The sequence below is a fragment of the Poecile atricapillus genome, chromosome Z (assembly GCF_030490865.1).
Source record: "Poecile atricapillus isolate bPoeAtr1 chromosome Z, bPoeAtr1.hap1, whole genome shotgun sequence".
NCBI classification, from domain to species: domain Eukaryota; kingdom Metazoa; phylum Chordata; class Aves; order Passeriformes; family Paridae; genus Poecile; species Poecile atricapillus.
The window spans coordinates 100,297,263-100,313,904 of NC_081289.1; the positions used below are offsets into that span (position 1 = coordinate 100,297,263).

The 16,642-nt window shown below is 40.1% G+C and overlaps 1 protein-coding gene across 2 annotated transcripts in view; it reads right to left on the reverse strand.

Annotated features, from left to right (window-relative positions):
• PIGG (phosphatidylinositol glycan anchor biosynthesis class G) overlaps positions 1-16,642 on the reverse strand; it is an 85,358-nt gene that overhangs the window by 31,747 nt on the left and 36,969 nt on the right. For both annotated transcript variants that reach the window (XM_058826888.1, XM_058826887.1), the window contains one exon: positions 9,652-9,961. In XM_058826888.1, coding sequence (XP_058682871.1) covers positions 9,652-9,961 — 310 coding nt within the window. The remainder of the gene's footprint in view (positions 1-9,651; positions 9,962-16,642) is intronic.

Here is a 16,642-nt window from a genome sequence, read left to right on the forward strand (position 1 = left end):
TGACATTAAATATTTCTTGCCCTTAGAGACAGTGGGACTCTAATGTAGGGCTGAAATGGAACACTACATCGCCCACCTGCCTGCCTCATGGCACAAGTTCCTGCATGTAAACAGATTAAGACAGGCAAATTTAGAGAGGTTTCTCCTTTCCAAATCGTTATACAACATAAGATTGCATTGAAATAGACCAGTGTTCAGTCTAGATAGCCTGAATCATCAATAAAAGGCTTTTAAATCTACCAAGAGAAAAACAGAAGGAACATACAGCAATTAAAGTATCAAGAGCTGTCAAAGTCTGGTATGTTTTACCTGGTTTTCTTTTCCAGTGACCAGGATCACTGAATAATAAGGAACAATGTAAAACTGAAGGAAGTGTTTTCTACTGAAAATCCAAAAGTACTTAACTTTACCCAAATATCTAGAGTAACAACACACCCTATGATTAAGGCAGAATATTTCTTACATTAACAGGTCACAGATAGGTTTCCTCAGACTAGTGAGAAAGTTCTCAAATATTCTTGCTGTACTTTGAGAAATTGATCTGTTTCTACAGCACTGATATTCTAACAGCCATCCAAACCTCTTTTTCCACTCACAGAATCCCAGAACAACACTAATGTAAGGACTGTCAGCACCAATAGCCTTAGACTCAATCCCAGCAGAGCATATGGGGAGTGGTGGCTCCCTATTTCCCTCAAACCTGACCTTGGCTCCCCTTAGTGACTGCAGTCCTCTTGAACTGAAAGTTACCCCAGCAAGGAAGTGCTATCATCAAACACACACTTCTGTCACAAAGCCCAAAGCACACAGGGAAGCACAAAAGATAAGCAGCTTTTTTAGGTACATAACTAACTAGGCAAAAAAACCTCTTCCTGAGACTGTTCTAAAATCTAAGAGAAAAAAGGCATCTGTGTTGATGGAACTACTTAGAGCTCATTATAAGTAGCCACCATCCCCATCAATCCCACCAAAAAGATATCTCCAGAATGTAAAGGGAGCCTGAAGCTGTAAGAGGACTGTATGGTATGGATTTTACCAAGATACCATACAGTAGAAAAATCTTGACTTATGACTGTTAGTCTTCCTCGTTCTGACTTTCATCATGCTCCACTGTAGTAAATCACTGCACCAGTATAATCAATTATTGTTATGCATTTAATGCAATGTCTAGCAATGCCAGGAGCAAAGCACAGCACAACTAATGATAAGCAGCTAAAAATAAAAGCATGTCTGTCCTAGAACCTGTAATATGAGACTGGAAAAGAAAGCTGGATAAGACCAATCCTCAGGTTTAAGAGGTATAGACTGCGGTCATGGCAAGAACAGAAAGGGAAGAAGGGAAGTGTAGCACTTTGAGCACTAAGCAGGGTGTTGCTTCTCAACAAGTTAGAGTTTGACAGGAACTGGTAGGGAGGGAACCTGCTCTCTTTTCCTCCAGTTCCTGTACACAGCAGCAAGTCTGCTGCCCACCGCATCTACTTATTTTTCCTTCCCCTTCTCCTCTGCATGATGCATATAGAGTAGAAAAGCTGAGACATCAGGAGATCCTTCCTGCTCTTGTCTTGAGGGACTGAAAGGCCTCTTTACACTGTTGAATCCACATGCACAGGTTGATCTTGAGCACCTTGGGGAAGCTCCCCATATCACTGTATGTGAGAAGAAGCAAGAATAAATGCAGCACTGCAGTGCATGTCACTGGTCCTGAAGAACTGGCAAAAAGATGAAATTCCCTTTGGAAGATAGGGAAAGTAAGGAACCTGGAGGAAGGAACAGGTTCCCCTTCTCCTCAGCTCCCCAACTCGTTTCCCCACAGGGCTCACTCAACCTGTCTTTGACTTTGCTTAAAGTGACACAGCTGTAGAACAAGGATGCATGTATTTGGATCCACATACAACTCCAATCACACTCTGAAGTGTCCAAACAGTTTACTCCTACCCGGAATCTGCTGTGCCTCACGGAAACTACTGCCACTGTTACTATTTGAAGATCCCTGGTGAGTAGTAAGAATTTTTTTCTTCACATTAGGTATTTTTCTCCATGACAAATTAATGTATTTACACTAAATTTTGTTAGCTATAAATTCTAATACTCCACACAATAGGTAACAGACAGTTCAGAGTGCCTCCTTTTATTTTAACTTATCACCCTAGTATTTCAGAAAAGGTTGCCCAGAAAGATTCTGCTGCCTCCAGACAGACCTTGGAGCTTTCAAGACCCTTCACCAACTTGTTTGACCTCACAGGTGATGCTGATCTGAAAATGGGACTGAACTGTGAGCCTGCTGAAGTCCTTTCCAATGTAAATTATCCTACATTGCTTTTCAATCATAACAAAAAAAAGTAACTTTAAAATGCCATTCAGTCCATCTCTTTACCTAAAGGCGAGACAAATTAGGTATAAATGACTCTAAAAATGTACAAACCTATTCTTGTTTCCTCCAGTGATAAAAACCACCAGAAACTGGAACTGTATGTTCTTTCTCCCATTCCACAGATATACTATTGCTCTAAGCATGGCAACAAAACCCCACAAGACTAATAAATAAATACATGGAATTTTTGTCAATTTATGAGCTTTCATGCAAAGAAACAAAAATATTTTAGCAATATTTACTACAAAGTAAGTTTTTTAGGAGCTAGTTTATTAAAGAGAAACAACCAAGTTATTTATTTCTATTCTTACTGCATTTTAAGGAAAAATAAAAATTATGAAGATACAACATATTTTTGGGAAATGACTGCAAAATTATGAGACGTGGGCAACTCAGGGCTTAGGAGAAAACAATCAATTATTCAAGCTCATTGAAAAATTTAACAAGATATTCTCAAGCTTGCAATAATATCCTGATAAGTAAGTAGTATTCTGACTAAATGTATTAATTTCATCTATTTTTGACAATACTGGAGTGTTTTAAACTTTGCTTTACCTCATCAATTCACACAAAGTGATAAATAAAGCGAAGACCTTAATTACTAAAAGAAGACTAGAAAACAAATTGGGTTTACCCAGCTCCACATAAATAACACAGCACTTTATCCAGACAATCTCTAAAAATCTCCAAGCATGAAGACTGCACAACCTGTATGAGCAACCTTTTCCTCTGCTTACTATTCAAAAAAACCATGCTAAAATGCTGGAAAAATGACATCACAACTAGTCTTCCCATTAAATTTACAACTGTTTAACAAATTTTCCTTTTAGATCCAAATTGCCAGAGATCAGAAGGGGACAGCTGGTTCTGCAAAGGAAGGTAAGCTGGGAAATGGGTGTGAAAACAAGGCAGGTGAGAACAGTAAGTCAGGACTCTTCAGTGGTACATCCAGGTCAGGGCTGGATCCAGAGACAGTGATCAGGGCTAGATGCAGTCCAGGGACTGCAAGTCTGTGGTGACAAGGCAAATCCAAGATTAGGCCAGAAAGCCCAACCACCAGGTCCAGGCCCAGGGCAGGATCAAGAAAGTACAAGACAGGCACACATATAGCTACTTACACAGCTGGGATACAACAAAGACAGTAAAGCATCAGATAAAAACAGAACCAGAATGGAAAGAATGGCCAGGCCCCTTTCTCTGCTTTTCTCCCATCAGCTCCTCTGTCAATCAAGGACGTGACCTTGAAGTCTGCTAACTAAACTGCTAACTGAGACAGGAAATGCACTCAGGGTTCTGACACAGAAGAAGTGTAGAATGCAAAACTAAGTGTAAGATCAAAGCATTTGTTTTCAATCCACCCATTTTTTTTTTTTTCCTACTGACATTCAAAATCAAAAAATTAGCTTCCACACCCAAGCACTTTGTTTTTTTATCCCATGTGCACCAACTATAGCAACTGATTAATGAGAAGTAGTACCTGTTCCTGTCAGCTTAGCTTATTCGGTACACTTAAGATTTTCACAGATCTGCTTCCATAAAGTCTTGAAGGACCCTACAATACTTTCTGAAAGAACAGTGCCTCATTCATTAAATATGCTACCCTGAAAAAGGCTATTTTTACTATGATATTCAAAAGGCCATCATTTACAATCCACACTGAGCAAGACAGAGGTACTGCTTTAGTCATTATGTACCATATTGTCTACCAAGACTTAATAAAGGCTCAGCAACATAGGCAAGTCTGATTTAGTTCATAATCACACCAAGACATGTGCAAAAAGTAGTTCTCCAAACCTCTCTCCTATTTCCAGATGGATGCATTCCATATTTCATTTCTATTTCTCTTCTGCTGCCTCATTTAGCTAGGACAGTTTAAATTTAGTATCCAATGTGATCTACATCACCAAAAATTTCAGTGGTTTTCAATTTTTGTATTTCAAACCCTAAGCCTGCTGGTTTTTTTTTGTATGCGACATTAGATCTTTATGCCTGTCTGGAAATTAAAACCATAATATCACTCTGAACTCAGGCAGTTTCATAGTGGCAGCTCTAGTGACCACAAAACTTAGAGAAACAAAGTCAAGGAAGACATTTAAATCTATGCCAGCAGTACCCAATAATACAGTTGTGCTTCCTTCACATCTCTCCCCTAGAATTCTAGCACAGGTATTGCTTGCTCCTGAGGCAGTAAAAAAGTGACTGTCACCAAGAGCAAGTTGAACAGAGATCAATAGAGAGAGCAACAATTTGAAGGACTCCTCCAGCAGAAACAGCCCAGCTGTACTTCTTTAATGTTTATTCAGTATCTGAGAACAAACCATACATGCTCTGTCTGAAATACAACCTGTTCTAAGTCAGTCAAAATGTAAGAACTCAGCACTGATGGTCACCAACAGGAGAGGTAGTTGCTAAACCTGGGACAACTGAACTGTACTCAATAAGAACAGTGTCACTTCACTAGGAGGCACAGAAGTAAGGCAGGATCTGAAAGTTGTCAAGCAAAGACCTTCCTGCTTTTCCCACAAGGAAAAAGATCAAATGGCTTATTCAAACAAAATCAGTTACTAATCTGGTATGGGCACATCCAGAGTTCCAACTTCCACCACTCCCTTAAGGAAGAGCTGGAAAATGTACACAACCATGCAGAATCATATACGGCTTCACCTGAGTCACCTGCCTATGGTACTCTCAAGATACATAAAGATGTAAAGCTTGAGTGCCTGTATTTGTCAAAGGATGCGTGAGTAAACAGGGAAAACTGCATTGTCTTTAGAAGAGACTGAAACACACCTGAAGGGGAGCGGTTACCTCCATGTGTTTGGGAGAGGGGTGTCCCAGGGCATGGGATAGATTTTTTTTTTTTTTTTTCCAAATCAGGTACACCAAATGGCATAAATACTGATGAAAGTTCACCTGTTTTATATCTGATATGATCTTGCATCTACAGTTCAGTGACTGACAATTAATTACCAATATATAGTTGTCAGTTAATTATGTGTCCATAATAAACCAAAGAAACATTTCAGTCCTGATTTTAAGCTATACAAACGGAGCACTTTTCACTTTGTGACAAGTCATTCACACTCTAGACAGAGCTCAAAGGAATCGAAAGAAGATATTTAAATACATTAAAAAAAAAAAAGTAGTGAAGAATTCAGTTTTGTATGTTGCTAGCTTTTTGATTTTCACAGATAATGCAGATGAGAATGCCACACTGAGAAAAACAACATAAAAGAGGCATGAAATTACGTATCATTTCTGAATGAAGATCCTTCCATCCTTGGAAATACGGACCCAGATTGGAAAAGCTATTCTCAGAATAAACTGAGAGAAATTTAAAAATTGAAGAGAGAGCATTTATTAGATTTTGAGGCACCTCTGTAGCCTCTGTAACTGACGACCTACCAGCTTGACCATTCTACTTCTCTATGCTAATATTCTGCATATCAAACAACTGCTTTCAGTTGTGAAATGCAAAAAAAATATAAGTCCCTCTTACCCTCATATGATTCAACTTCTTTCTTTCCATACCTTCAGAACAGTTTTTTCATCAGAGAATAAAAGAACAAGCTAACATCTAAAGATGGGTATTTTGGTCAAACTCTTAATCTCCATCCTAAAAGTGCATCTAGTATAAATGTACTTAAAACATTTTTAAAAGAAAACCAATCACTTGTTCTCTAAGGAGTGGGGGAGGATGGACTGCAAAAGAAAATTCCATCTGTCTTGACCCTTAAAAGCTCTTTTTTCACTAACAGAACTGATTTCTCTATTTCTGAAACATTTCTAAGATGTTCTGATAGAAAAACAAAAAGAGAAATAAAAAGAGACTATAGAGGAAATCCTTCCTGTTCTATTACAATTCATTTGTCATTTTAATCAGTCTTGGGCATCATGAATAGGCACACAAATTCATTTTTGTGGCCAGACACATAAAAAAAATCCTTGAAGACTGCTAGCATGTTCTTCTGAAATTTATATATTTTTAAAGGGTCCTGTGCCAAAACAACTTAATGCTTCAAAAATTTTGCTAAGCCATTGCTAATTCAAAATAATCTTTTCAGAGATGGAGCTTTGGGACATGTGATGGGATACAAAAAGGCAGCTTCATATCTGGGCCTGCTCTATTTCATACAAAGCAGCATGGGAAACAACGTGGAGGAAAAAAGCTTTGCTGTGCTTCTAACAGAAGTTTTGATAAGTAATTATCACCCAGATCAGATCATTCTCCAGATCTTACAAGTGATGGGAGATGCATAAAAACCCATCTAGAAATCTGGCTCATAACAAAGCAATGGAGAATTTCTCATTTATGAGATTTGGATGCTGTGACTCAACAAGATGTCTATGTTAGAAATTCCCTTGTCAGAACTAATTTTTCAAATATCCTAAAACTTGCTGAAAATCATACTGGAAGTTATTATTTGCAAAGGAAACATTTCTAGAAAAAATGTCAAAATTGCCAGCAAAGTGATGGGGCCAAGGCAGTTGCTCTGAAACAGCAGGATATCCAAAACCACAGTTTGCAGTCAAGTAAAATGGAAATCACTACTTCCAGTCTTCTAAAAACAAAAAAATTCTCAATGGCAAGGATAGTTGAAACTATGAAACATTCATCATGAAGAAGAGCAGTCTTTCCCATAGCACCAGTTTAAGACCACTAGAAAGCTGAAAGATATGTTACCTATATGAAAGATAACAGATCCTGTTATCTTCTATTGTCTTGCATAAATATATTCTTATCGGTGTAGAAAAAAAAACCTTTGACACAGCACAGTCAAATGGAAAGATGTGTCAAGCTCTTGATAGCTCTATCAGCTTATTTCTGGAAGATGTTTATAGCTGCTTCAAAGTTAATGTAAATTCTTCCACAAAAGTGAGTCCCAAATTTTTGGCATCATTCAGAGCAAAAAAGACACAACATGTAACTGCCATATTACACTTCCAAAACAAAACTATTACTTTAAGAAGCTTTTTTCTTTTCCATCACACAGTACTGGCTGAAGATGAATGAAGGTATATTTATCTAAAGCACTTTTACCTCACATACACTTTTAAGCATCTCCTCAGGCAAACAAATGGATGTAGTCCAGGCTAGGAAACTGGACACTATTGTGGACTAGACTCACAGGACTGTCAGCAGCAGCTTGAGATCCACTAGTGATCAGCCACAAGGATTGACACTGGGGCTGATACTGTTTAACGTCTTTACCAATGACCTTGGAAGTGGGACAGAGAGGTCCCTCAGGAAGTATGCACACAATACAAACTGGGAGAACGGTAGATTACAGCAGGTGGGTCTGGTGCCGTCAAAGGTGCTTCGACAGGCTGGAGGAACGAAATGACAGGAAATTCAGCAAGTGCACCAAAGGGAAATGTCAAATCCAGCACCTGCAGAGGAATAAAACCCTGACTTTGGTCACACTTGGAACTAACCATATGGAAAGCAGCTTGGAAGAGATCAGCCAGCCATTGTCTTTTTTGTGCAAAGACCAGTAGCATCCAGGACTCCATTAAGGGAGAGCCTCACTAGCTATTCAAGGGATATCTCCATTCTCTCTAATAAGCAGTGGTGAGATCCACATTTGGGTGCCTGGGTCCAGTTCTAGGCTTGCCACCACAATAAAGCCATGGGTGTGCCAGAAAAAGTCCACTGAGGCACCACAGATGATGGCGGGAACAAAGCACGTGTCATACAAGCAACTCGCTGGGTCTTTTTACTCTCAAGAGGAGAAAGCTCAGCAAGGATCCTAACAATGTGTATAAGTACCTGATGAAGGGAAGCACAGAAAATGCAGCCAGACTGTGACTTTCTCGGTCACCTGATGGTGACTAGCAAAGGGATGAAAAGCAATACACAGAAACAGAAACACAAGAAGTTCTAATTAAAATCAGAAAAAAATTTTTTTACTAGTTAGGATGGTCAAGCCCAGAGAGCTTGCAGAGTCTTCACCCTTTTGGGTATTTGAAATAGGGAATGGACACAGTTCAGACCAATCTGGTCTACTGTTTCATGGGGTCAGGTTGGACTAAATGATTTCCAGAGGCATCTTCCAGCTTCACCTCACCTGTAATTTCATGGTTCTGTGAAAATCTCAGCCAAGTGTACCAAGAATTCAGCATCACTGAAAACATTTATAAACCATTTGCTGCTTTATGAAAAAATCAGAACCATTCTTTATTAGTCTCTTTTCCACAACCAGAATTTTCTTGCCACCCTCCCCACCATTACATTTCTGGCAGCTGTTTTTGTCTGGCACCTCAGTATAGAGATGGCTCTGTCTTCAGCATTTTGCCAGCTGCACTAAGGGGTGCTCTCAGAAGGCTGTAATCAAAGTTGACTGCCTGAACAGTAACATTCAAAACATGCAAAAGCCACTCAACCCAGACACGATATGCCCTCTGAACAGGAAAAGTAGGTAGGAATGGATGAATCATGATGATCTTACCTGCATCAGCAAAGCCCCATCTGGACATACGCTACTCTCAATCAAGCCAACCCTCAATTTGCAGTTACAGTACCTTAAGCTTGACCAGAGTTTTAACACTCCCAGCCATGCCGCAGAGGTAAAGTCAACAGAGGTCCCACATTGAAATTTTGTAAACCCCACCTCTTAAACTTGATTTCCAAGTTAACAAATGCCCTCTTTAGACAGCCTGCTACACTAAGGTTGCAACAATACTAGAAGCAAAAAGATCCTCTCCAGCTTCAATGCAAAGAGAAGTTTTTGTGGAATTGCAACCTTATTTGCAGTGCAGAGAACTAGGTTACCAAAGTTAGTAAGGTTCCTAAGGAAAGAAGGTATCAGTTGACATAATAAAAAAGAAAATTACTTCTAGTGCTCATAAGAGATATTACATGCCACAGCGCTTTCCTTCAGTCTTAAACAGTATATATACCTATTGTAAGCCTCAAGAACCAGTGACAAAAGCCACCTGCCTTTTACTGGTATTAATCAACTCAGATGACATTTTAAAATTAATTACCACCTGAAAAGTACTTACAAGGCCCATTAACAGACCAAAATCATCCTGGTATAGATCTCTGATCCTTGAAATACTTTTGGAAATCTACACTGTGGATTAGACACTAAGGTATGCATCTGTCCCCGATTTTGAAAACAAAATATTAATAAAACATTCAGAAACTAAATCCTTCTGAGAACTCAGTGATCTCTTCCACTGTAATATTTAGTAAGCATTTTATTTACAATGAACAATATTTCTTTGAAAAACTATTCCCTCTCCCACCTCCGCAGTGGAGAGAGCATTCAGCTTACCTGAAAATAGAAGAAAGCTTGACCAAACCAGTAGTGCATGATAGTAATCTGTGCTGCATCAAATTTCAAAGGTATCCAAATATATTTTGTCATCATTGTCTGAATCAGCAGACAAAACACCAAGACTGGTAAATTGTGAGGTCTAAATAGAAGAGCTGCTAGTAGAACCAATCCGCTATATACTTCCCATAATCCTGTGCTCTTCGTGGTGGAGTCTGCAGAAATAACCTGTGACTTTAGTAAATCTTTAGTGCCAGTGAAGACTATGCCAAGAACAAAGACATAAACAAAACGGGCTTCAGTAATCCCCCTAAAGAGAAAACAGAATTGAAGAAAATTAATAAATAAATAAAACAGAAAGATTAGTTACTTACTAATACCTACTTCAGAGCCTTTCAAGAGAGGTCAAGACCAAGCAGTTCTGCCAAACAGGTTAAATCCTAGGCTAGTATTTTTCAAATCCCTAAGAAATTCCATTACCAAAACAATTTATGTTTTAAGTTGTAAGTGTAATTAGCACTTAGACTATCTTCAAACCACCTATAAATTCATTTGCCTCTTAATTTCCAGTGAAAGCTAGTTTCTGAAGGAAACACAGCATGTTGTCCAAAAATGCAAACAAGGACAAGGACCAGTACGCTTAAAAGCTGTGACCTGCTATTTTAGAAGTACAAGGTCTGAGAAACTAAGGCTGAAAGGGACTACAGCAAGTATCGGGTCCAACCTTCCTGCTCAAGGCTCAGGCAGGGTCATGCTAGAGTCATTGCACAGGACTGTGTCTAGACAGTTCTTTAATATCTCCTATGAGGGAGATTCAACAGCATCGCCATGCAACCTATTCCAGTGTCTGGTCACAGTAAGTGAGTGCTTCCTCATCCTCAAGTGGAACTTTCTGTGCATCAGTTTCTGCCCATTGTCTCTTGCCCTGTTGCTTGGCACCACCAAGAAGAGCTTGGATCCATCCTCTGACACCTTTCCTTCAGAGACTCTGCTGAGGCTGTCTCTTAGTCATTCTCAAGGCTGAACAGGACCAGCTCCCTAAGCCTTTCTTCATAAAAGAGATGCTCCTGTCCACTAACCACTTTCAGAGTCCACCTCCCAACTCACTCTTGAACCTCCCATGTGTCTGTTGTCCTGAGGAACCCAGAACTGGACACAGTATTTCAGATATGCTTCATCAGGGCAGAGTGGAGGGGCAGGATCACCTCCCTTGAACTGCAGGCAATGCTCTTCCTATTTTCCAGGATCCCACTGGCCTTTTTGGCCCCCCGGACACATTGCTGGCTCCTGGACAGCTTGCTGTCCACCAGGATACCCCAGGTCCTTCTCTGCAGAGCTGCTTTCCAGCAGGTCACCCCCAGTCTGTTCTGAGGTCTGGAGTTGTTCCTCCCCAGGTGCAGGATCATGCACTTGGTCTCTGCTGAATTTTGAACAGTTCTCTGCCCAATTCTCCAGCCTGTCAAGGTCATTCTGAAGGGCTGCCATTCAGCCAGGACCTAAGTGTCCACTCATCCAGTCCACACTTCTTCAGCTTGTTCATGAAGGCATTATGAGAGACAGTGTTGAAATCCTTGCTGAAGTCGGGGTAAACAACATCCACTGTTCTCCCCTTGTTCATCCCTGTATTTATTTCATTGCAGAAGGTCATTACAGGATGGTCAAGTGTGATTTACCTTTGTTGAATCCATGCTGACTACTCCTAATCACCTTCTTGTCATCCATGTGGATAGAGACGGACTCATTCCAGAATGAGGTGCTCTCCCATCACCTTTTCAGGGACGGAGGTGAGGCTACCTTGCTGGTAGTTTCCTCGATCTTCCTTCTTGCCCTTTTTGAAGACTGGGGTGGATGAAGACTGGGAAGACTGGAATTCTTCCAGTCCTCAGGCACCTCTCCTGATTGCCACAACCTTTCAAAGGTGATCATTAGAAGGCTCACTATGCCCATCAGCTCCCTCAGCACCTGTGGATGCTTTTCATCACGACCCATGAGTTTGTGGATGTCAGATTTGCATACATGTTGTCTAACCCAAACCTCCCTTGGGAAAGTCTTTCTTTTAACATTCTTTCTCCTGGGTCAGAGATCCCTGGCTGGTCTTGTCAGTGAAGACCAGTACCAAGAAGACATTCAGTAATTCTCACTTCTCTGCATTCTGTTACAGGGGCCTCTGCTAGTAAAGGCCCCACACTATTCCTAGTTTTCCTTTTGTTTTTCATGTATTTGAAAAGGTTCTTTTCGTTGTCTTTGACATCTTTGGCCATATTTAGTTCCAGCAAAGCCTTGACTTCCTTGTCTCATTTCTACCTTCTCTTCACAACCTCTGTATTCATTCCAAGTGGCCTGACCCTGGTCCTGCCTTCTGTGTATTTCCCACTTACACTTCACCAACAACAGGAGTTCCTTGCTCATCTACACAGGTCTCTTATCCTATTTCCCCAATTTCTTGCTCATCAGGATGTGTCATTCTTAAGCCTGCAGGAAATAACCCTTGAATATCAGCATCTCTCTTGGGCATCTCTTCCCTGCATGCCTGTTCCAATGGGATATTTCCAAGATTCCTAAAGAGGCTAACATTAGCTCTCTTGAAGTCCATGATTGCTTGTTGTCCTCCTTCCTCTCTGCCCAACAGTGAACTCCACAATCTCATGGTCACTAATGCTGCCCCCTTCACATCTCCAACAAGGGCCTCCCTTGTTTGTTGTTATGATGTTGAGCAGCACACCATTCCTTGTGGGATCCTCTGCTACCTGTGTCAGAACGTTGTCGTCAATGCTTTCCAGGGACCTCCTGGACTGTTTGTGCTTTATGTCACTTCTCCAGCAGATGTCAGGGGAGTTAAAGTCCCCTGCAAGAATCTGTGACTTAGATGCTGTTCAAGCTGCCTGTAGAAGACCTCATCCACTTTTTCCTGATCAGGTGGCTTGTAGCAAACACCCACAACAATGTCACCCTAGACTGCCCTTTTATCCTGACTTATAAGTTCTTGATTCTCTCATCACCCACCCCAGACAGAGCTCAATACATTCCAAGTGCTACCTGACATAGAGGGAAGCTCCACAAATGCACCTTCCTGGTCTGTCTTTCCTAAGCAAAGGGTGGCCCTTCATGACAACATTCCAGCCATGTGAGATATCCCATAATACCATAAGGTCTTTGTAACCTTATTTCTGTCAAGACTGGCTATGTCCACATCTGCCTTCAAATCTAGTCTACAGCTCAATGACCCTGGTAAATCCTGAGCTAAGACTCCCTCCTTAAAGCAGGTGGACCCCATTTATTGCCAGCAGGTTCAGTGTCATATAAACTGATCTGTGATAAACCACTCAGAATTCTGCTGGTAACACCAGTTTTAAAGCCAGGTGTTCATCTGCCTGGTTTTCCTGTTTCTTGCCCCATCAATCCTTAAAACATGTAGGATAAAAAAGAATACCACCGGTGCTCCAGACCCCTTGATCAGCTGTCCCCAAGGCCCTGAGGTCCCTTTTGATCATCTGCACCCTTCTTGTTGGGACTTGGTCATTTACCCACCTGGAAAACCAGCAGTGGGTAATCATCAGTGGGCTGCACCAGGCTGGGAAGTGTCTTGGCGATGTCCCTTATCCAAGTGCCAGAGAGCCAACACACCTCCCCATTGGATTGGATCCAGTTGGCATATCAGGCCCCCCATTCCTCTCAAGAGGGAATCACCCATAACTACTACCCTCCTTTTTCTTACTTGAGGAGGTCGTGATGTGGGGGATAACTGCTCTGCCACAGGCAACCTCGTCAACCTGGATGGACCTTCACCCACATTCTCATTTCTCTGGTCCTCATTTCCTTGGTTCACAGATTCCAGGGCCTCATATCTATTGCATATGGGCACCTAAGGAAGTGAGGCAGGTCAGGAGGGGTTTCACCTGCTAGCTCAAGCAAAAACCCATTTTCACTGCCCTCGATCTCAAAGGTCCCTTCCTTCTGGCTGGTTGTGAGAGGGTAGGGGGCCCATGGCTTCTTGTGAAGTGGATGTCAGGTCTGTTGGTCTGAAGCATGGCAGAGTGTGACTCCACCAGTCAAATCTTTACCGTCAGTCTTCTCTATACATGAGTAATGAGTGAACATTACTGTTCTAATGAGGAGACAATGGTCTCCTACAAAGTTAATATCATTCACTCAGAAGTGAGGATTCCGGAGTCATCTGGACTCAGTAGTTTACCAAGGATTAGACCAGGACTCTAAAAAGAGTAAAATTATGTTTATGTAACCCACGTAACTAACTGACCACAAAAAGACACCACTAGCCAAAATTTCTAAAAATAAGTTTTGTAAATTTTTTTTTTTTTTTCTTAGAAAGGTAACCTTCTTTCTCAGCCAATTACTAAAAAATAAGCTTGATTTCAATCTTTCTTTTCAATACAGGAGATAAAAAAGCAACAAGAGAAATAATAAGCAAGAGCATTTATATATTCCATTTTCTTTTTGCATGTACATAACCAAGAAAAAAAGGCGAAACCATAACACAACAGTAATGTGGTTTTCCTAAACCTGAATACAGTGCACTGTTCCGTCATTTACCTTTCAATGGTTCAAAGTTATACCTAACAGCCTATGAAAAAGGGCTTTACTGTTTTATTCTAATATAATAATAGCAACCCTTTGTAAAAAACCTGTATTGCCCATTGGATTTTTCCTTTAGGGAAGAAAGAATAAAGTTCTCTAAACAGTAAAGTTTAGAGAATCCCTGTGTTTCTGGCTAATGCAGAAATTCAGTGCCCCTTTTCAGCATCTCTGATAAGTCTGATATAATTATTACTGTTATTATTACTATAATTATGTAAAAAATTACATATTTACTTTAGATGTAAAACTTTAGAAAATACATTGAGGTATTTGCCTATTCAATAAATTGAGTGAAAACTGGAATTAACCAGTTGACGGAGATTCAAACTAGAAAAAGTGCTCCTCGGCAAATGCACTACTATTATTTTGTTTGTTTTAGGATACTATATACTCATCTTTTTCATTGCATAGACTACAATTTTTTTAAAATAACTCTAAGGCAAAAAGAGCAAAGATTCTTCATCTTAGAGAAGAATACACTATGCATGAAAAATGCAGTGGCTGCCTACAACTTTTTCTCATATTACACAAAATTACCTCTACCTTGCACCTGGATCTGGAGCTATTCCACAAATCATGAATACACTAAAGATACCTCTAGACACATTTATGTTTGCATTTTAAACAGGATTTTATCATATAAATCACATCAACCATCCAATTAAGATAAGCAAGTATCACTGTGACAACATGTCACCTATCATCTGAAGGTGAAACAACCTACTAAGATTTGTCTACCAACTCTTTTGACATGCTGTACTGGGAGCCTTGAAGATAATGTTTGATGAGTTAGTGACCATGCCTCTCTACTGGGCCTTGTACTTTTCTCCTGAGAAGCCCACATGTTAGCACATGGATAGCCAGGGACCATGCTGGAAGCCCTAAGCCAGCCTGGTAGGTAGGTATCATGATAGAGACAATGTTCTGATCTGGCAGGCATAGACTCAAGCTCATTTTGGATTGTTTGCTGGTTTGTTTTTATGCAAAAGTAAAAGGCAGCATGGTATGTGAGAGAGGCAGAACCTCTCTTCAGATAGGAACCATGTGCCACAGTGTGCTATGGGAATGTTCACTTGGGGTTTATATAAAGCTCTGACATAATTTAAGTAAATCACTGTGTTCAGTATTTATTTAATAATAGAAATAATACAAAAGGCTTTGTATTTTGTAATAATTGAGATTCATATGCTGACTATAGAATGAACAAGTTTCAAGTAAAAGTTTGACTTCAATATTTAAGTGCTGCACTTATTTCTCTAACCACATTTTATTTATGGCTCAGTTGCTGTATTTAATGTTCTGTCCCATGCTGCAAGGATAGTATTATTCTCCAAGGCTTTCTTTCACTGAAAAAAGACACAAAGCAAAACTAGACATCGCACTCAAAAATCAGGCATGTTTGAAGAATTGAGCGAAATTCTGCATGAGTAGAGATTATCATTATTTTCTCATGAAGCAGAACTAACACATAGTGTTAACACTAGTATGCAATTAGAATGATCTTCAATATTTGGAGACATGGAATGTATGTAAATATATCCAGATACACATATAAACAAGTATTTCTTGTAAAATATGCCACGTTTGCAAACCTGATGTTCTTTATGTCCTAAGATCTTAGCCTGAAGGGCTTTTTCCATCTCTACACACCTCGTGGCCCCTGACTAAGAAGCTCCAACATCATTTATATTGATAAAAAATTCAAAATGAGTGCAAGAGGAAGTTCTCCATCCAGAAGCCAATGGTTTCAATAGCTTCTCTTCCATAATCTCCTACTTCTCATCAAATGTTCCCACTGACTCTGGAAGTTTTCCACAACCCTCTGACATTTAGAGAACTTGAGACTGCAGAGCCAGATATAAGAAAACTAAAGTCACTTAGCTACATGCCAGAAGTAGTCATTGGTGAAAGAGTTAACTTCCTCACAGTTACTGACTAGTTCTTTAACAAACTTCACACCAGACAAAAAAACCTTACTATGCAGTGCGCTGCACAGGTGAGACCTTGAGAAGAGCATGGTTCATCTTGAAAGCCCATGTTACAGAACATTCAACTGTAAAAGCAACGTATGGAAAAGCAGCTCTCTGAACTACTAAGCACCTTTGGAACTAAGAAATAGCTAAATGAGCTTGCCTTATGAGCTGCTAGATGTGGCAAGTCCATCTGAAACAACAAGAGATGGTGCATTTAGAGTCTTTTGTAGCAAAAATACAGATTATAACTAGGTTTTCCTTATATTAATTCTTATCTGACTGGCTTCTCACCTGTCACAGTCAAAATAAACTTCATGTGGCTTAAAATTAAGCACACATCACAAAAATTCAGTGCTGGTCACCTCAAACTACAATTCTATTTGTAAGAACATAATTCCAACCTAGAACATCCTGTCCACCTC